General features: G+C 38.8%; 1 protein-coding gene across 6 annotated transcripts in view; it reads left to right on the forward strand.

Moving 5' to 3' along the window:
- Positions 1–21706, forward strand: part of TPPP (tubulin polymerization promoting protein) — a 72892-nt gene that overhangs the window by 44289 nt on the left and 6897 nt on the right. For 5 of the 6 annotated variants that reach the window (XR_014849924.1, XM_085051771.1, XM_085051770.1 and 2 more), the window contains one exon: positions 10698–10888. Coding sequence is in view for 5 of the 6 variants with exons in the window: in XM_085051771.1 (XP_084907897.1) it covers positions 10698–10888 (191 nt within the window). In the remaining variant the exon portion in view is untranslated. Of the gene's footprint in view, positions 1–10697; positions 11123–21706 lie in introns of those variants that run through there. The other variant, XM_085051774.1, reaches the window with a different exon arrangement.

The following is a 21706-nucleotide window of genomic DNA, read 5'->3' on the forward strand; positions in this document are numbered from 1 at the left end:
CCCAGGAGTGCAGATATGAAATCTCTGTACAAGGTTTCTAATGCCTTGTTTACTTTGGGAAGTCAATATTGTGAAAAATTTAAGTTGTTCTGCTTTCTGTATGGTTACACAAAGTTACATTAAGTTTTCCTTAAATGTTCTAGGGTAAGTCAGTCATGCCATGTCGTATGTGCCCTGCTCTGTAAAACTCTGCTATGTGTCATGTAGATTTGGTTCAAGTTTCAGACAGAAAACTTTATTTGACTACAGACACATTACCCTAAACATATTAGGGGAGGAGTTAAAAGCATGATTAAGTGATGCTTAAGAATAAGAACTTCAGCACCATGTGGGGATTTTTGCGTCTTAGCTTCTTATGTTCTGTACTGGGTATTTTGGGTATGCAGGCAGTAGGGGCAGTATGTCTGTACTAAATGACAGCCTGGGGAAACCCCTCCTTCAGCAGGACAGTTGGAAAGCTTACCTTCACATCAGTCAATGAGTATTTTAGTGCATGTTGTGATAGAAGTAGAAGATTTTTATATTTTTCAGGTTATTTTTTCTTCTTCAGAATGTTGTAGAATTATAAAAATCCCTGCTTGTGGTTGATGTGATTGAGAAGGCTCAGCACCTAGCACTTGAAACCAAGTGAATTTTAGGCTGCTTTCTAATCTTTCAACAGAAAGTGTTGTGATTGACTTGGTCACATAGAAAGAAAAACAATAGGAAAGTGATAGGGGTTAATCAAGCCAGTGGCTTTATTAGCTCAGTTGGTAGAGATCTGTCAATAGAATATACAGTGCAGGTCATGTAATTTGGACAGCTAATAAACAGACACGTAAATGAGGTTTAGGGCCTTTTAATTATCACTCTTACACAAGGGTTGCAGAGAGCAAGACTGAGAATCTTTATTTTCCTGTACCAAAATCTGTGTTCTGTAACAATGCTGAATGCATTTCTATACCTCTTGGGGAGCAGATACTTGCTTTGGTCATTTCTTGCTCTTAAAATAAAACTGCTTGAACTTCAGTGTGTATTCAATCAGAGTCCTTGACATAGAAATGCAGAACAATTTCAAGTGCAACAGCACTTTAAAAGCTGGGTGACGGGTGCTCAGAGAGATGTTGATGTGGGCAAGATCTCACCAAAATGTACCTGTTACGACAAGAGCAAGGAAGCCAGAGTGCAGGCTACAGAGTGCAGTAAATGAGACATGTTGCAGCAGAAGTGCAAAGAGAAATTCCACTTAAGACTATGTGGATCTGCTTGAAAACTATACAGTGGTAGGCTGGAAAAAACTGCAGGACATACTGTCTAGCACATGAACATGCTTTAAGATGTAGAAGAAGTCTGCAGGACTGCCATTAGCACATCAGAGTCCTTGCTCTATTAGGAAGAACTCCTATATCCACATTGCTCAGAGAAATCCTGTATTTTTCTGGAGGTCAGGGCAGTGGTGGCCACTTTTGTGGGAGATGTGCTGTGGTCAAGGTCCTGAGATTCTGGATGGAGGGAGAAGATGAAGAGAACACTGATGTTGTTTGTGGAAAACCCAAGCTACACAAGGTTAGGAAGGAGCAACTGCTGGAGACACGTGGACAGTGACTATTGAGATAGAGAAGGCTGAAAGCTTGTGGCTTCTGTCAACACTATGTCACAGGTCTGCTCCATCTGCAGTTCTCTAGTTTCAGAATACATATAGTATCCTGAGCACTGGTGAGGATCAACAAGACCCATCAGAGTCAGCTGAGCCTGAATTTAGTGTTCACACAAATGGGGGAAAATGAGTGATAGTGTTGACCAGCGCTATCTCACACTGTGGGGACAGAAAGGTTCTTTTAAGGATCCTTGGTCTAATGAGAGCTGGCCATGGATTTGTAGTTATATGCAGAGCTTTATTGTTATAGAAAGATTTTTTCATTACATGTAATTTTTAGCAATTAGGATAGATTTCCTATTACCTAAAATTGCAGTTACCTGTAATTTTCCACTACGTGAATGCTCCTCAGATCAGGTCAAATTCTTAATGATCAGCATGCAGTATAATAATCATAATCTGGACTCTTGACATTAGAAAGAAGCTAAGTCACTCAATCCTTGGAAGAAAAATAATGACAGAGTGGGTGTCATGATTCTCTAGCAGTGAGCGTGATAGTCTAAGAGTGAGGTTCCCCCCAGCCCTGTTTCCTCTTCTGTTGAGATATGAGTGTCCCCTCTATCACACCAGGAAGGACAAAATTCTTAGCAGTTTGTGTGCTGTTGGATCTATTTCAAAAACCTTTTACGTAAGCTGATGTAGCTGTACCTCAGAGTTTGGGGGTTTGGTCTTTCAGTGAGTGGATTCTGAAGGGGCTGCCAGACAATCAGTAGGCAAGAATTTTGGCTGCAGGTTACATCAGGCTGCAGTTGATAATGACTGCATAATGGTGTCGCCTTGCTTTGAGCTAAAGGTGCTGCTGCCAGCGTGCATCATGCCTTAGCATGAGCTGTTAGTGAAAATCTGCAAAGGACTTGAGTGAACAGTCACAAGAGATTTTTGCCATCCCAAATATCTCATGCTATTATATTTCCCTGTTCTGTAATGGGCAACACCATACCCTGGCAACAGTGCTGTAGCAGGAGTCAGGAGCAATGGGTACCAGTCACAGAAAGTTACTGAAGATTCTTCTTGTGGATGATCAAGGCATGCGTTTTCTGATCTCACCTGATGTCTCAGGAGTTTTATTGCTTGGCAGGTGCCAGGATCTGGGATTGTTGCAAATGCATGGCTGGGATATGTCCAGCCTCCTAACATGGACCTCTCTCTCCTCTTCCTTGTGGTTACCCAAGAGCACTGCTCTGGAGGTAACCTGGAGCATATAGAGACTAAAGAGATCTAGGGGTGAGCCTGATGGGCATGGAGCTCAGATCTTGTCTTCCCAATCCAGGGAAGAAGAAAGATTGGGTAGAAGTTGACTGTATGGCTTTTGTCAAAGATGGGGCTTTGGATCCTGTGGCCAGAGAAATGAGGGCTACTGAACAGGGGTGGAATAAATCTAACAAAGTGGAACAAGGGTATTTTGGCAAACTAGGCTTACCAATCTGCTGAGGAGACTGTTAGACTGTGTGTGGAAGGTTACCATAACCGGAAGATGAAAGATGGTAAGGGGCAGAGCAGATATGTCTAGGTGACAAGCCTGCAAGGGAGGCTCTTGCCCTTCTGTAAATGCAGCAGGACATGGGGCCCGTCTCAAATGCCTGCACACAAAAGCATATAGCATGGGGAAAGCAGGGCAAATTAGTTGCAGAAATATGATTCACTGGGATTGTGCAGGTGTGTTAATACAGCTCTCCTGACTGGAGTGCTGCACTGGATGAATAGAGACTCTTCAGAAAATACAGTAAAAAAATGAGGAAGAGGAGTAGTAATCTATGTAAAGGCTTATCTTGACAGCATCTAGCTTTGGAACAAGTCTCTTTAAAGACTGGTTGCAACATTAAACTGAAGAAGGATTCAACAACACCCTCAGTTTGAAAAGAAAATTAACTCTGTAATAGATTCCCCTTTCTGTTTTGTCTTCACTACCGATAAAAATGTAAAACTCCTCCTCAGGGACGTGTTGGCACACTGTTTTTAACTTTGTGGAAGGTCATGTTGATCAGGCCACTAGATCCTATGAGTTATAGTGACTTGGACTGTTGAAATGCTGGAGAGCTGGAGTTGAGGGACTAATCTCAGAGAGGAAAGGAAAGGCTCCCTTGTAAATGCCAAATTGGCAACACCTGATCTGCTCATAAGGCTGGACACTACATGGTCTTATCTTGAGGGAGCTAGACCTGGGTCAGGCAGATTTGACAGAGTAATTTGAGTTTGTTGCTGGAAGTGATGTCACATATCAGACACCTTCTTGATGTCTTTCGCCTGAGCTCTCGCTGGACTCCCAATTTGTTGAGAATGTTTAGGTGCTGTATATAGAGTTTGGAGTTGCAGTGTTTACATCACCTGAGTGAGCTCACTGGGAACAACTCCATTGAAAGTCCTCACCACGTTTAGTTAAAATGTTATTACTTTGAAGCATAATTGAAGTGGTGTTGTTTATCATTTTTGTTTGTGTGGCTGTGTCTGTGCACATGCTAAATGGAAGGAACATGAAAGAAATCCAGATAGTATTAGAAGCTCGATCTCTGTTTCTGACTTTCTGCAGAGTTCTAATGCATGTGCATGTATTCCCACAAATTTAAAAACAAAGTAAATATAATTTTTGTATGGAATTCTAGTACAATCCCCCCACCAAAAAAGGATAGACTTTCCCTTTGAATTTTTTTTCCATGTTACAATCATTTTTCAGTGCTCATTTTTACAAAGGTGGTGGATATTAGCAGCAGATGAATAATTTTCAAAATCTTGCTGAGACTGCGAATGTTGGTGCTGATTCTGCAGGCTCCCAGCACATTTTAGTTACATAAAGAAATCTCCATGGGAACTTTTTCTAGGAAGATGTGCTGTTAGATACAGAAGTTTTTATGGTTGAAGGGGCAAATGTAGGAAACCGTTGAGTTTCAGTGAGGAAAGCTGACTGCAGCTGACAGTGTAGCCAGGAGGACTGTGGCTAGGATGTTGTACCTTTCTGATGAGGGGTAACAAGAGCAGCTCACTTGCCACCATCCTTTTTGGCAGTACAGGCACTGCCAGCACTGGTTACTGAAAAGACACACTCAGTCCCTCAGGCAGGAAGGGACTGTTTCTGTGCTCTCTGGACATTTGTAATTCAGGAAAGAAAAACAACCAGAAAACCCTACTGCAAGGTTTGCATCATTAAGTTTCCGCTTAAGCTGTGGAACAGCTTTAAATCAAACCCAAATCTTTCTCAGCGATGGCAAGCAGTGGAAAATATCTTCAGGCAAAGTTGTTTAAGTGGAGCCAAGAGTTCATTGTGAAAGGGAGGGCACTTGGTGTCTTGTTTTGAGTGTGTGATATTCCTGAAGTCCAGTAGGTTTTCTTGGTGCTTTTCCTTCCCAGGAATTGGTTCTGGAGATGCTTTTGGGAATGGTGCCACACTGCGTGCAGAGCTGCCCGGCACAGCTCCCGCGAGCTTGCCGAGGGTTGTGCTGCTGCAGCAATGAGCCCCGTGCAGCTGCAAGTGTGTGGTGCTGCAGTGCCCTGCTTGTGCAGCCCTTTGCACTGTGCCAGGTGCAGAGCTTTTGTGGCATTTGCTTGCGTTTTGAACTGTGAGCTTCATAAATGGGATGGTAACATGTGCTGACAGCAAATGAGGAGCACTGGCTTGGCAGCACTGAATTGTCTTTCCTCTTCTTCTTTGCCTCTAAGTTTGTTCTGGAAGGTAAGGTTCTGAAAGTGTGGGAAATCTTTCAGTCTTACGCTGCCTTATTTTCCTGATTGTGGCACTAGCTTTATACAATGCTTCTAGCCTTTTGACACAAAAGCTGTTTTTACAGAGCCAAAGCTCTATAAAATTCATGCAGTTTTCCTGCTGCAAACAAACCAAGCTTGTGCAGCTGCAGAGGTTTCAGTGGATATATTTTTCTTCAGCAAACTACTATATATATGTATATACTCTTCTACTGTAGACAAAATGCATGTTATTGATTTCTGTGCTCTCATTTCCTTTTCACTGTTGTTCATTTCAGTTTCCTAAGGACTGCTACTACATTTCTGAAACCAGTTCAAATTTTTAAACTGATGAAATGGATTGTGTTGCTTGCTCTGTAAACTGCTCCTTGATTCCTTAGTTATCTTGAGGTAGAAGGCAAAATCTGCCAAAGTTTGCAGAGTTGTCTTTCTCAAGAAAGGGAAAGGGAGGAGTGTGCATTTGTTAAGGTTTTCAGGCTTTAAAGACTACAGCGTTCAGTTCCTGTCTTTGGTATGAGGGCGGTTTTGAACAGACAGAAGTTGGAATATTGGTAATATGTAATTTGGATGAGATGTTGGATATTTTTGTTTTGTTTTATTTACTTCCCTGCAGTGTGGTCGAACACTGGAATAAATTGCCCATAGAGGCTTTGGAATTTTGGAGGTGTTCAGGACTTGACTGGAGAAGTTTCTGAGAAAGCCTGTTTGAGCCTTGCTGTGAGCAGGGCTTTATGCTAGATAAAGACTCATATTCAAAGGTTTTTTCCAACCTAAATTATTCTGTGGCTCTGTAAATTTAAGGTTTGATAATCATCAGGGACACAGAATCCCCCACTCTTTCCAGGCTTGACCAACCACAGTGGTGAAAAATTTTTTCTCCTGTGTCTAGTTGGAATTTCATATCTTTCAAATCATGCCCAGTATTGTTTACTTCTGAACTGTCTCTATTTCTAATATAACCATTCTGCTTAGGGCAGGAATAAGATTTGTCTGTTCCTTTTTTCTTCTCAGTCTTGATAAACACATTCCTGGCATCTTTTCCATGTATGTCACTTGCTCCAAGCCCCTTGCTGTCTTAGCGGCGCTTCTCTGTAGACACTGTCACAAAGCAAGGAAAAATACTGAATTGCTAACAAAAAACACACACAAAAAAAGAATAAACTTGGTTTGGAACACCAAATGATTATGTTTGATTCTGCTGTGCTAAGGTAAACTTTCTTCCTAGGAGTAAGTTTTTTAAAAATAAAAAATAAAATATTAAAGTTCCTGTGCACCTTCTGTGTTTTGCAAACTTTTTGGTATGTGCAAATTAGAGGTGGAAAATGATGTGGTATCACAGAAAGAAAAGGGAGGAGGCTGGCTCCAAGGAATTTATTGCCTTTAGAATAATGTAACTAGAGAGATTATATAACTTACTCTAGATAGTAAGCCGTTGAAGCAGAATTGCTATATGACAAGACAGAATAATTTGTGTGTGATTCATTGTGAAAAAGGGAGATTAGTTACTTACTAGTGTGGAAACTGTCCTCATCCAGCCCTTTGCGCTCTTCACTATATTTCTTCCCACATTTTTCTTCATTTATGAAGGATTGTCAGCTCTCCCCCCTCCCTTTTTTTATTTGCCTCCCTGCAATTAATAATGAGCAGATGGGTTGTGGAGAAGAATGAGCTCACAGCCACCCTTTCAATTGTTTTTGCCTTTTACTCAACTTCTGGTTTTGTTTCCACAGTTGGTTTTGTTGTTCAGAAAAAAAAGCATTTTGATAAAAACAGTTGGTTGCACATTCAGTTTATAAAGGCAGTTCACTGAAAAGAGGTTATCAGCTCATAGAGGAATTTTTATGGATAAACTTTTCACCTTAGGACACTGAAAGTAATGGTACAGCTAATCCCAGAAATCATGTCCAGGCACATGAAGGACAAGAAAGTCATCAGGAGTAATCAGCATGGCTGATCACCAAGGGAGACTCATGCTTGATCGACCTGTAAATTTCTACAAATAAATGATTGCCCCAGTAGGTATAGGAGGAAGAGACTAGTGAGTAATGTAGTGTCTACCTGGACTTCAGTAAGGCCTTTGGTGTGGTCTTCATAAGACTCTCACATCCCCTCAAGCTGTGGCTGTAGGGTCTGGATGAGCAGACTGGGACGTGGATTGAAAACTGGCTGAATGGTTGGGCCCTGAGGGTGGTGGTGAATGGTGCAAAGTCTAGTTGGAGGCTGGAAAATAGTGGTGTACCCCAGTGGTCCCTAATGAGTCCAGTCCTGTTTATCCCGTCTTCATTAATCATCTTCATGATAGGCTCTGGTTTACTCTCAGCAGTTGTGGTTGTGACGCAGAGCTGAAAGGAGTGGCTGATAGGTCATCCAGATGGGATGGTTGCCATCCAGAGGGATCTGACAGGCTGGACAAATGGGCTGACAGGAACCTCAGCAAGCAGTTCAAAGTCCAGCAACTGGTGAGGAAGAGCCCCACACACCAGTGCATGCCGGGGGCCACCCAAATGGAAAGGATGTTGGTTGAAATGGACCTGGGAGTGCTGGTGGACAGCAAGTTGAACATGAACCAGAGAGTGTTCTTGCTGTATGGAAGGCTACTGGTACCCTGGCTGCATTAGAAGTATTGCCAAGCAAATAGGATGTTCTGTCCCCTCTACTCGGCACTGGTGAGGTCTCTCCTGGAGCGCTGCATTCAGCTTTAGGCTCCCCAGGAGAAGACTGATATGGAGCTACTGGAGAGAGTCTAGCAAAGGACCATAAAAATAATGGAGGGACTGGAGCATCTTTCCTCTGAGGAAAGTCTGAGGAAGCTGGAACTGTTTAACCTGGAGAAGAGAAGGCTCAGTGGTATATAAATACCTGAAGGGAGGGTGCAAAGATGATGGAGCAAGGCTTTTTTGAGTAGTGCTCAGTCACAGGCCTTTTCTATGATTCTGTGATACAGAGTTCCACTAGCTGCTTCTGGTTGAGGAGCCCAAGACGTATATGAAGTTGTTGTATATTCTACTCTTTATTTACAAAGGTTTTTTTGAATGAAAGCATCTTAGCACAACCTTAAAAATGTTCACACAACATTAAAAAGAAAGTATTTTATTTTTAATGTATACACATTAATCATAAGAATGATGGAAAAGAAGAGGAAAGAGGAGAAATTAGGTATTCTGCATAGCCTTGTAGTGGCATCTCATCTCTGATCTTTTATATAAATATATCAGTTCAGGCAATGAGAGCATAATGTACAAGGATTAACATTGCTTGGATTTTTTATTGTTGGAAACAAAATGAGTGTCCCATTTCATAGAAATTTTGCCAACAGTAAAGCAACAGGATTTCAATTGTAATATTCTGTCACATGTGGGAAGGGGCACACCAGTGACTTTACATGCAACTTAGGAAAAGGCTGCAGTTATTACTCAGTAAAAAACAATTCGGAAAAAAAAATGTTTGCCTTGCAGCTATTGCCTTAATGTTCATTTTGCATATTGTGACTCCTGTGATGCAGGAAGCCTTCTGATCCATCCTCAGCTAAAAGGCCACAGGATGTGGGATCACTGTTGTTCTTGCTCTGGATTTGTACTTTTCCTTGTGCTTGGGTCTTAGGTTTTGTTTAACTACAAAAAGATCATATTTTTCGATCTGCCAAACTGTTGCACATCCTCAGTTTTCTTTGCTGGTTTGAAACATGTTGCTGTTTTCCTTACAGACTAATAGGAAAAGGAAAGGCTTGCATGGCATGCTGCAAGCTTGTTGCTATCATCTTGTTGTAAAGATGCTCCTTGACTTTCTGATAAGTCATCTGTGTCTTATCAGAATGCAGATATCTTGATATAAACACTACATTTCTCAAGTTTACCACTGGGAATAGTTTTCTGGGAACATCCTTCATTATTGACATGAGCCATTCACTGTTTTACTGTTCCTTCTTGCATGCTGATATGGGTGCATTTCCTTTCATACTGCACTCACTCAAGTCTTAGTATGTATGTTACTAAATATGTTACTGTACAAAAATTCTTATATATTTTTATTGTAGTTTGTGTATTGAGAAAAATTTCATACATTTTGTGCCATGCCTTTGAAACAGAGGAACAGAAGCTGTAGTCTTTCAAATAGTGATTAAGTTTACAAGTTCTCAGAATAGCAGTCTATCCTGAGAATGAATTTGGTAAAGGAAAAGGCAGTCAACTAGAGTTTCTGAGACTTCTCTCTGGATGTGACAGTACGTAGTGTATACACATCTAGATAAAACTGATTTTCTGTAATGTAGTGGTATTTAAAAAGAAGGAAAGTAAATATATGTTAAATTTATTTAACTTCATATTGAATATTGCCTTTGTCTTGCATTTGGAGTTTTCCTGGTTATAAGGTGCTACCAGGTCAATGTGAACAAGAAAACTGTATATATTAAGAGCAATACTTCTTCCTAAGCATTGTCTTGATAGCTATTTTTTCAATATAGAAAAATAATCACTTCTGCAAATAGTACTCTAAGGCTGCAATGCAGAAGTGCCTAAAGGTCATTTTGCAATGCTGTTTTGAGAAAAGAATGCTCCAGTGGTCATTTTCTGGACATAAAAAAGATGCCCAGATTTTAGCAGTCTTTGTTCATTTTAGCTCAAAAATCTCATGTGTTTTTTCTTCCTCTGATGTGAAAATATAAATTTAAGGATCAAAGAGGCTGCTCCCAGTCCCAGCACATGGGTTAGCAGGCTTTTGTATTTTTACATGAAATACTTTTTTTTTCCAGTTTATGTAGTCAAATTTTCTTTGTTTTGATGAAAGCAAAACTGATTTTTGAGGAGCCTGATATGACTCAGTGGAAGAAAAGTCTTTGCTCAATTCCATTTCATAGACTGCTAATTTGCTAACATTAGAAATAACTTCCAGTCCTTCCAGTTTGTTACTTCTCTCATGAATCCTATAGTTTAGAAAAGAAGTGTCTTTTGAAACTATGAATTCTAGCTGTATTGTGGAATACTTTTTCTGTATTGGTGGAGCCGGGCTTTTATGCTTTGATGTTGACAGTAATTGATTTTCAACATGGTTTTAAGCACTAAAGATACAAATTCTTTGTATATTTTGTGCTTAGAACTTGATTATTAATCAAAGGTATCTCATACTGAAAGTCTCCTCCAAAAGGTTTTGACATAATTTGTGTTATTTTTGTATGCTGTATTATAATTGTCATTGTATGTCATGACAAGAAACAAACATCTTTTGTATCCTGTTGCTGGAAATGAGTAGGTATTTGCATAGTTTTTGTCATTAGGAAATATTTAAATCTTGGTAGCTTGTAAAAGTATCTGTATTAAGAATAACTGATTTCTGATGTGTGTTTTTGATTTGTTTCTTTTCTTTCTTTGAACAGAAAACCGTTGCATCTCCAACTGTTTCACGCCTTACAGATACTTCAAAATTCACGGGTTCTCACAAAGAGAGGTTTGATGCCAGTGGGAAAGGAAAAGGCAGAGCTGGCCGAGAAGATCTGGTGGATAACTCAGGATATGTATCTGGTTATAAGCATGCAGGCACATATGATCATAAAGTACAAGGAAACAAGTAAGGCTGAGGGTTTACAACACAGAGGGGGATAAAGTATATATTTTTAAGGATGATGTTATGAATCCCACATGTTTTGGTTATTGTGAATGTTGAGACTATATTGTCAAGAAGTTGTCTTCAGGAACTGGAACTGATTTCAACATCTGCTGAGCTACTTGCAGCACAATGCCACTTCATTACATTCCTCATGCATATATTGGCAAAAATAAATAAGTATACAGATATAAAAAATACACCATTTCGTTGAGCTTTAGACTAAAAAAAAAACAAACCAAAAACCCAAACCAACAAGCAACAAAGCCAAAGTCAAGAGCAGGTATACCACACTTTGTCAATTCAATCAAAATATCTCAAACATTCCTGGATGTCCAGTTGCTCTGATGATATCAAAGAGAACCTCTTGAAAAGAGGATCTTTTGTGGAAGCCTTTCTGAAGACTATCCCATTACTTATGCAGTTTCATTTGACTACTGTTTTGGGGGGTTTTTTTAATGTCTTATATGAGATCAGGCACTTTTCTTAAAACATTCAACAATATATTATTGGGAAGTAAGTGGTAGTAATATACTAGGTGCTAGCCTGTAATTGTCATATACCACTCATGAAAAAACTGAAGAAAAAGCTAATTCTAGGACAATATAGGCTCTAAAGTATTTTATGTCAACAGAAAGAGTTGGAAAATACCAGCCCTTACTTTCCTCCTGTCTGTACGTTGTGCTTGTTACTGTGTGTACTGTAGCATGGTTCTGACTGGCTGGATTTGGATGGAGCTATTCTACTAACCTGGGAGGTGAGGAACAAGACATTACTAAGAAAGTTTGTTAAGGATTTTCACAGTCTTCAAGTTTGCACTGCCTCACATTGGAAATGAAGGGGCATTAAGCTAATAATTTCTTAAAATATTGGTTATGACTAAATACTGCCAATCAGATTGCTATTAAATGAATGTTATTATGCATGTATGTTGGCACATAGCCCCTTTAAGCTCTAACATATGTAAGGAAAGCTTGTGGCCCCTTGGAGTAAGGCCATTTACAGTTAATATCTATGTAATTAGGTGCAATTTGCCCACAAAAAAGTGTATCATTATAACTGGGCTGCATTTTATGTTAGATTTGTTTGAAGCCAAGGGCTTTGATTCTCTGTTCACTCTTGCTGCCAAACTTGGGAGTAATAGTATTTCTGGGAACGGCTTTCTGCTGTTACCAGGAGAACCAGTCCCACAGGGTTAAGGTACAGACAGCTGAGTGTGACCTAGCTGGGGTTCAAAATGCCAAAAGAAATTAATTAGAATAAAAATAACTTTTTTTTTTAATATTGGTTGAAAGGGAGAGAAAAGGCCATTCCAATTTTCTGCAAGAGCTAAACAAGTATCCATATGTATTACTCTGATACTCTAAAGTTATGAAAAGTAGGATGTTCAGTATTCAAAACCAGCTCTTTGCAGTTCTGCCTTGCTTTCTTTCTAAAAGGGCTTGTGCACTGATCTTCATGTTCAACTCTGAATAAAGGTTAATAGATGTATTGCTCTCCCCCACCCATATCAGCATCCCACTCAGGGTACAGGAGTGTAGGTGAGCAGTGTGTGCTGTCATGTGCCATGCAGGTGAACAGTCTGTATGTAGCCAATGTATGGAAAGGGAGCACTGGTTTTCAGCTCTTAAACTGTTCATGTTTTTTTCTGCCGACATTGTGTGGTAGCCTGTCTTGTAACTTTGCCCTCAGTGACCCTTTGAGCCCATACCTTTGAGCCTCAAACCAAAACAAAAACAGCAAACAAAAGGCAAGAACTTCCTTGTGGACTTGGACATCCTTTTGTTTATTTATAATTTATTTTGGTGTTTGTTTTTAAGAGGGAAGTTTGCCAAAACTCAGCACATACTCATGTAAAGATTTAAAAGGCTTTTCCCATGGATGGCTTTGGTTACCTGGGAAGATTTTAGACGTATGTAAAGATGCTCAGGATGCAAAGTGTTCAGCTTTGTGATCCCTTTTCAAGAGTTACCCAGTGTTCTTGAAGAATGAAGGGTTATCCACTCCTGTGTTGCACTGGTGACCTGTTACACTCCAAAGCAGAAAACAGCATACTTGATACCAACAGTGGCTAAATTATTCTGGCATGGTAGTAAACTGTCTAAATGTAAAGAACCTTCTTCTCTGTTCCTGGTGCCTGTGCACCTGAAGACGGCTCCAGGATAATCCTGGGGTTTTTTTATTAATAAAAAGGCTGACACTCTAACCTTTGATGAATCTTTCAGCTAACTTACAGACTAACTTATCAGTGTCTCTCTTTCAGCTAACTTATCAGTGTCTCTCTTTTTCCTTTTGACTTCAAGACCCGACTAATAACTCACTGGTAATTGAAAAGTTCTGGACCCAGCCTCACTAAAGGGTGAAGTCCAACCTACTGCAGAGTCCTGCCAGCACACTGTTGACCTGGCTGTTTGTTGCTGTCTGCCTTGTCTGGCACATTGGATGACACTTTGCTTTTAGGTGTGCAAAGGACAGGCTTTCTCAGGTACCCAAATACAGTGTCAGTAATGCCAGAATGTTGCCATACAGGAGAGTGATTGGTTAGGAAGGTTTTAAGGTATAATCAGGTTTTAAGTAGTTAGTTCAAAGTGAGAGAGACCAGCCCACTTATAAGATGAAGGCATGTGAGGGAACTGAGAGTGCAGACAGATCCAAGCTGACACTGTCTAGAAAAGCTACTCTTTTCAGTTATAAGAGGCTGATGGAACGAGCTGAGGTTCTGCCAGAGTTTACTGTGCATTGCCTTGTGCAGTATAAAATCCCTGCCATGAATCAAAGCACTTTATATGGACCTGATGCAAACTTTGAAACTCTTTCAATGGCATAGTAAGCTTGGGATCAGAACCTGAGCAGATGGTTCAGATAGCAATATTTTATTTTGAGGAACACACGTCTTTGTTTCTTCTTTGTTTCTAGGGTCTGCTGGTTTTAAACCTCAAAGTGTTGCATGAAAAGAAGTCATTTTGATGTGACAGTTACACAGGAAAGTTTTTGCTGAGAAGCTAGTACTTAGTAAAGAGTTTTCTCTTTTAGTGTACTTGGTGTGAAAGATAAAAGCATCTTACGCAGCTGTGTATCAGGGGTTCACTACCTACTTAAGCTCTTACCTTTCCACTAATATTGGTAGAAAATTAAAAGCCTAAATACTTGCTTGATTATGAGCTCTTAAGTTCCAGGGCTGCTTGGGAATGAGGCAAAGTGCATTTTCTTATTAATCTGCTATTCCCTCAGGACAGTATGTACAGCTTGTACCTCAAAGATGACAGGAAGAGATAGCTGAGGAGGTGCAGGAGGTGCCCCATTTTCAGCCCTTAGAGTGTTGTAGAGCATACTCTCTTCTGTTGCACCATGCTGCAGACTGTAACTAAATGTCACATCTGAAGTAAGGACATGGAAAACTAGTAAGGTTTACTGTCCTCTCTTTTTTGGGGGGGGGGCATCTCAACTCATTCCATCTAAATTTCCAGCCTGATTTTCAGCATCAATACACTACCTAACACTGCCTTATGTGACATCTTCTATAAAACCCTGTTGTTCCTAATCTTTGCTTTCATTACTACAGAAGATGCTACCAGAAGAAATGTGATCAGAAAGTTCAGATAGCTTTTAGAAATAACTGCCTTAAAGAACAAACTCAAATTTTATTTAAATACTTTGGCAGTACACAATCCTTACCTGTATGTCTACTGAAGCTTAACCTGACATCAAAACTTTTACAAGATTGAGGACAAGAAATAAAAATCCTTACTGAGGCAAATGTATAGTCCTTACAAATATTTTCTAAAAATAATATAGGTTTTAAATAAAATATGGAGAAGTCAAAAGGGGTTTTCCTATTAGTGCTTGCTTACTGTTTCCCTTTAGTCACTCCAAGAGCTTTAGTTGAAAATTTTGCTGAGATCTTCGCAACCATCAGTATGGAAATATCAAAACCAGAAATGATTGTCTTTCTCTTTGTGGTTATCAAAGCTATCACAATAGTGTTACTGAGAAGCAGACATTAAAAAACACACATAGTTTCATGAGTCCTATATGAACAGTTGTCATAAATTGTAATAAAATATTTGGAATCCCAAGGGAAATGTTGAATATTAGACAGTAGCCAAAATTTAGCCTCTTTTTTTAAAAACCTATAATACTTCTTACCTCCTTTTCATTTAGGGAAGTGAAAGGGAGATTTCAAAACTACTCACATGTCACAGCTTGTGTTTTTCATCAGCATAGAGATGGTCTTTTGAAGATATTTTGGATTGAAGTATAGGGTCAGTAAAATACTGACCCTACCTAAGTTAAAAATACATCTGACAATTTTTTAGCATTATACAAAGTTTTGTTCACTGAAATTACCATTTCAGTCATCTGTATTTTCCCTCTGTTGGCTCAACTAGTATTTTTTATGGTAACTGGAATTAGGCAGAACAAAAGGGCAAATGACTACAAGGGGTTTGGCTTGCAAGTGATAGGTATCCCAGCCATCTGTAACCATCTGTAGAGAAAATCCTCATGTATATTCCTCCAAAACCAAAACTTAGAAGTTGTAATTGATAGGTTTTTTCCTTAAGACTTTTCATAGCTATAAAATGAATTTTAATTCTTTGTGCCTGCATGTATGATAGTCAAAACATAACCCTGCCTTCAGTGATGCATGTATTCTGGGGGCACATGCTTGTAATCCGTGAACAAAAATTCTGTTTGCACTGGCCAAGAGCAAACCTTTTACCTTTATGATAGAGTAAATGTAACATGTTGCACTGGTATGTGTTCTCTTAACTGACTGTCAGCCTTGCGTGTGTGCCAAAATAACTACACCTTTGTGTATGTTGTTTGTAGTGTGAATATTATGTTCTTGGCTCATCATGTAGTTGGTATTAAGTAATGTAATGCACAAGACTTGTGTAGGTTTGTGTAGGTGTACACATACTCTTTTGATCCAACTTAGTTAAACTATGTATGTCGATGCAAACCTTAAATCTTACTAGGACAAAGCTCTAGTCCTGCAGCCAGTGCTGTTCAGCTTGGCCAGTTGGGGACATTGTCATTCTCCATAGCATGAAGGTAAAGATCTAAGGAGGTTTTTATGGTTTTACCTGTCTACCCTGTTTTGAGGGAAATCACTCTTCAGCAATTCTGACATAGACTTGGTGTGACAAGTGGAGTTTCTCCATGGTAAGGAAGTAGGAGAGAGAGAGGGAGAGTTAGGGTAAAAGCAAGATTTCCACTAACTGCTCTCAAGAAACCATTTAAAATTATGCTCTGTGTGGGCCCTATATTCTCCTTTGCCCCAGCTTTGTGAAGGGAGTTGACACTCGCTGTGTAAAACACAGTTGTTTGTCACCTGTTAGTAAGTATGAAGTTGTGGTAAATGGGATGGGAACAGGAAACAGGAGTGTCATACATTACCTATGGACTCAAGTCTTGCTTGGACCTTTATAAAATTAAATGCCTGAAGCATAATGAGAGCTCTCAAACTTGTATGAAATTCTTAGAGTCTGGAGTACCTCCAATTGATACAAGTGTACCTCCTGTATTTGGAGTGTTTGCCTATAAAATAGCATTCAAACATTCAGTTGCATACTTTGTGCAACCCCCAAGTGCCCATTTGGATTAATTAATATAATCTGGAAATGATGGTCAGGGTTGTTCCTTTTAAGTCTTCAGAGTCCTAGAACTGGTAAGAAACCTGTAGTTGCATTCGTGCTTGCTCATTAAACTCAAAACCAATACTTTGAATGATGTCCCAGCTAAGAATGATGCTTCTGGAAGTAAAAGAATATTACAGATAGAACCTCCATGTCTTAATTGTCCAAGTAATTGATTTTTGTAGGGAGAAATATCTGTTAATATATTTGGTATTTTTTCATGTTTTTCAGTATATTAACCTTGGTATATTGCTTCAAAAACACTAGGGAGAAGGTGTATTTCAAAACAAGTTTAAGATAGTGCTCTTGGCTTTGTTGTCAGAAAACATTTGAATTGGCTTGTTTCATACAAACTAATTGATCATCCACTCAAGGTAGACTTTGGCAAGAGCAAGCCTGATCATAAATAAAAGGGAGAAAAATCCTGCCTCTTTGGGCATTCTTGACAGACATTTGCAATTCTGGTAGTCTGAAACTATTTTTTAAAAAAGTTACCTTTTGTATTCATGCACATGTGCACATGCATGCAGATAGGCACTACTTGGGGGCATGGATATACATGAGGGCAAAACTATAGGAGCGGCTTTTTTTCCTTCTCTTTAAACCTTGCATTTAGAAATTTGCATTGAAATGCCCAACTGGCTAACCTGATTTCGAAAAATGCTGAGCTATTACCATATTCCATTGCAGCTAAACAGCCAATGAATTAATTTTCAAATACAGTTATACAGCATCTCTTTTTTGTGAGTTACTGTAACGCTTATGGCGCTGTACAAAGTGGGTTTTGATGTAAACATTTGTAAAGATCTTAAAGATAACGCTCATGATAATTTGCCCTTACCTCCAGTTACATTTATGCAAGATTTTTCTATTACTTTGCACATTTTTCAGAAAATATCAGAAACATGAATAAAGTTGCACTCAAGTAAATTAAAAATGTGGCCCTAAAAATACACTCAGTTCATCCATCTTTGCATTTTGATTAGGACCTACATTATAGATGAACAACAAAATAAGAGAAAAAGATGGCAGCCTGTGTCCCCACAGTGCTGAATTATTTTAAGTTCCAGTTTACATCAGATAAGTTCCTGTATGCTTGCATTTGCTCAAATGCTATTTTTAAACAAAGTAATTAAATAATGTGAAATAATGCGGCCTGGGCTCTGTTAAATAGGGTTATATTAATGCAACTGAAATGCTGTGTATGTCTGTAATATTAATGCTCAATATGTACTAGATCTTTACAAAGGCTTTGTGTAAAGTCAGTTAACCTACAAACTGATGTCCTGTATAAAACTGTGTTGGCGAACTACTTTTGTTAGCACTGTAGTGTATGAAAAGATAAGATCATAGAGGAAAAACAAGTTACAGGGTGCAAAAAAAGTGTATTTGTTTTTAATGTTTGTTCTGGGTTCAGAATATATCAGCTGTGGCAAATTCTTTCAGCAGGGAAATTTTTTTTGTATAATGCTTATAATACAAAGTAATTCATCTTTACTTTCTGTAAAGCAGAGAAATGGTCAATGTTGGATAAGTATATTGAAGTTTATTCTTAGCAAGGTGTTTCGTTTCACAGATTTAAATATTAGAGGAGAAATATATATTTATACAGAAGTATAATTTTTGAATGAGATTGATTTTCTTCAGTCATGAACCATTTATTTATCCACATTATGCTTTATTCATTTGCTAGCTTGTTCGTCAGTCCATGCTGTTCCAACATCCATTTCTAATTAGATTTAGATGTTTTGATTCTTCATTTGCACAAATCTGGATGTGCTGTCAGGACCTGATCATAAATTGTGGAAGCAAAACTGTTTAGTCTTTGATTACCTAGAGCACTAATTAAAATTTAATCATTAAGCAGTTGGGATATGGAGATAGGTCTTGACATAGTCTTCCGTGGAGCACTGTATGATAAAAACCTTTAGTGAAGCTTACTAGTTGTTGTTCTTATTTTCATTTGTCTTTCATCAACCAGGAAGCTGCCATGTGCTAATAATTACCTGCAATATTTATAATTGCAGACATTGCAAACATTAACATGCAACTGTACTAGCCTACTGTGTTCACTGTGAAATTTTCAACATGGTAAAAATTTTACATGATAATTTAACCTTACAAGTTTACTTTTTTGTCACTAATTTAGCACTGAATCTTGTTTTCATTATTGCAAATGAACAACTTGAGCATAACATTTCTAAATCTTCACTGTAGTAGATAAAAATGTCCTAAGCTAAGATCTTTAACCACTTGATGAAGCGGGCCAGGCACCATCCAGTGCAAAGCACACTAGGCAAAATCTTATCCCCACTGCAGCCAGTGCCAAAATTCTAGCTGGTGCTAGCAAAAATAGAACCACCGTTACCAAGAGGTTAATACGCTTAGTAACCATGACAAGAGGTTATGGGGGAGCCCAACAGTGATTCTCTATTTCCATGTTTTTGTTTCTGTTAATTTAAAACTACTACTCTTCAATCTTTAAAATAAGTAAAAGAAACTTGAAGGGGGAATCATATACTACTAGTTTGTACTAAGTTTTTTCAGGAAAAGGAAACAAATTTATATATATATATATGCAATATATTTTTACACTGTTTATTAATGCTAGAAAGTATTAAATGTATCACTTTATCTGTGTGAATGTTAAAGTAATGACAATGTTATGGATGTTTTAAGTGTTTTGAAGTTGTCTTGTTAAATTCTATACCCACATTAACAATGGAAAAGCTACTTTGTCTGCAACATTATTGTTGATGTTTTAGAAGAAAAGTACACGTGCAGCAGTTGTTTTGATTAGCACTGTAAAAGCTTGGCTTGAAAAGTTATAGTGAAATCCATGTTTTTAACACCATTTCTTTAAAGCATAGTTTCTCACAAAGTACGTTACTGCTGATTACTGACTGTATAAAATTGTATTTTTAGTTGGTAAAGTGATCAATAAATGTGTTACTATGTCCGTTCTGGGCTTTATTGAAGTAAATGGTATTTGCTGATAAACTTTGTAAGCAACAGTTGTTTTACAGTTTAGATGTTAATTTAATTGCTGATGAATTTATAAATTACATAAAAATGCTCTCTGAACATCCAGCTGTCTGGTTCTGAGCAGAATCTATTTCTTCTTTATTGTTTATTTTCCTAGTTTGAATAATGACTAAAGCTGACCATTAATATTTTGAGAATTCTAATGTGATGCTTGAATAGCCCTGATAATGGTGATCCACCAAATAAGATCTGTCAGGGATGAAACAATTTGTTCTTAACTAGTTCTTAAGGTAGATCGATCCTCAGTGCAAAAAGCTGAGTTCCTTCTCTCACCTTCTCTAAGTGGTGTTGAAAATATTTTTTACTTGTAAAGAAAGTAATTTGCTTCACAGAACATTGTTTTAACGATGGTGCATTCAAAAGCAAATGTGGATGTTTTGTTTATAAATAACAATATTGCTCAGCTTTCCAGTAGCAAAAATACCATGATTTTTTTCAAGAAACAGAAGACTGAAGTATTTAATTTAACTTAGAATGTCATAATAGCATAATTAATGTGACAATAAAAAAACAAGTCACAGTGCTGCTCAAGAATTGTAGCAGTCAATTGACAATTTGTGAATCCAGTGATTAGCAACTTCAAGGAAACAAAACTAGACAGCTTACAGTTACCCAGTCTCTTTTCCAGTTGTTCTCAAACTGGAAATGGTATTCCTTGTTCTCACACAGTAGACAACCTTCTTTAGAACTGCCTTTTAAGTGAAATCTAATACAGCTGTGTTCTGAGATAGCTTTTATTCCTGCATAGAGACTGTGTACTGTCCCCTCCTATACTCCTTTTAGCTCTTAGCATGTGTGGTTATTGAAAGTGTAAAAAACATAGTGAAGCGGAACCTGTAAGAAAAATTAGTATTTTTCTTTGCCATTCAAAAAGCCTTTAAGATAGGGGAAGATAGTACTCTTCTGCTCTATGAGAATACAAGACATTGAGATCTGTATTTTTAAAAGAGTTAAGGACTTTTTAATTATTTTCCTGTAGGACCACTAGAAATGCCCACTCACTGGTACCTACCACTTACACATCATGACTTTAAAATGAAAAATAAACCTCTTCTGCTATCATGTGTTCTCTTTATTCCAGGAATACAATTATTTGGGCTAGTTTTCAGTCTTTGTAGCTACTCTTGCAATAACTACGTACTCCTGCTCTCGTGTCCATATGTCATGTGTAAGCTGATCTTTCCTGGTTCTGTCAGCTGTTCTACCACAGCCAGGACTGCACAGAGGAAAGGTGTGGAGGCAAATAAAGGCTACCTCTGCCACATCTAAGTCTTCAGGGGACTTAACCTGGTCTTCTAGTTCGCCTTTTTTTCATTTACTCGGCTTTCCATTTAACTCACTGCACCGATTTATTAATAATGTAGACTAGCCACTGAAAGTTCACGTACCTATTCATAAGTGTTTATTAGATCCACTCTCAGTCATCTCTTTTCCACAGCAATAGTGAACATGTATGGAAAGAACCAAAGGCAGGGATGTAGGTGGTCTGGGGAGGAGCAAGCACAAGAAAAGACAGGAATAAGTGGCTCGTCCCTGTTCTGTGTAGTTATTTGGTGATGCCCTGGACCTCCTAAGTTCCAGCTGCGCTAAGTTTAATTTCTAACTATTTTCTTGACTGAGGCGATTCTCTGTTCTGTGTACATATGGGCTTATGGAGGTCTAATTGCTACCAGCTGGAGTCAGACCATGGTCACAATAGCCAGTGTTTCCTGTGGTGCCAGCAACTAGAGTGGAGATAGTGGGTGACAGGAACCTGTGGTACCAGCAACTGGGCCAAGTGAGGCCATGTCTAGCGCCATTTGGCTGCCAGCAAGTACCAAGCTGAACCTAAACAGCAAGCAGGGGCTTTAGCATCAGTTACCAAAGCATTCGTAAGACTGGGCCAGATATATCTGTGTCTCTGAGACAGCTGGAAGCACATACCAAAGGGACCAGGCAGCCTGGAACAGCTGCTGGGGAAGCTACAAGATCTGATGGTGTGTGTCCCTACACAGGACATGGTAGAATCCACGGGATAGTTACTCAGCTGGCTGCACATCTAATCCCAGTTACTCAAGGGATCCAGTGTGTGCCGGTCTGCTTTAGGTGGGAAGGGAAT

This window comes from Lichenostomus cassidix, chromosome 2, assembly GCF_008360975.1.
Source record: "Lichenostomus cassidix isolate B80296 chromosome 2, HeHo_3.0, whole genome shotgun sequence".
NCBI lineage: Eukaryota > Metazoa > Chordata > Aves > Passeriformes > Meliphagidae > Lichenostomus > Lichenostomus cassidix.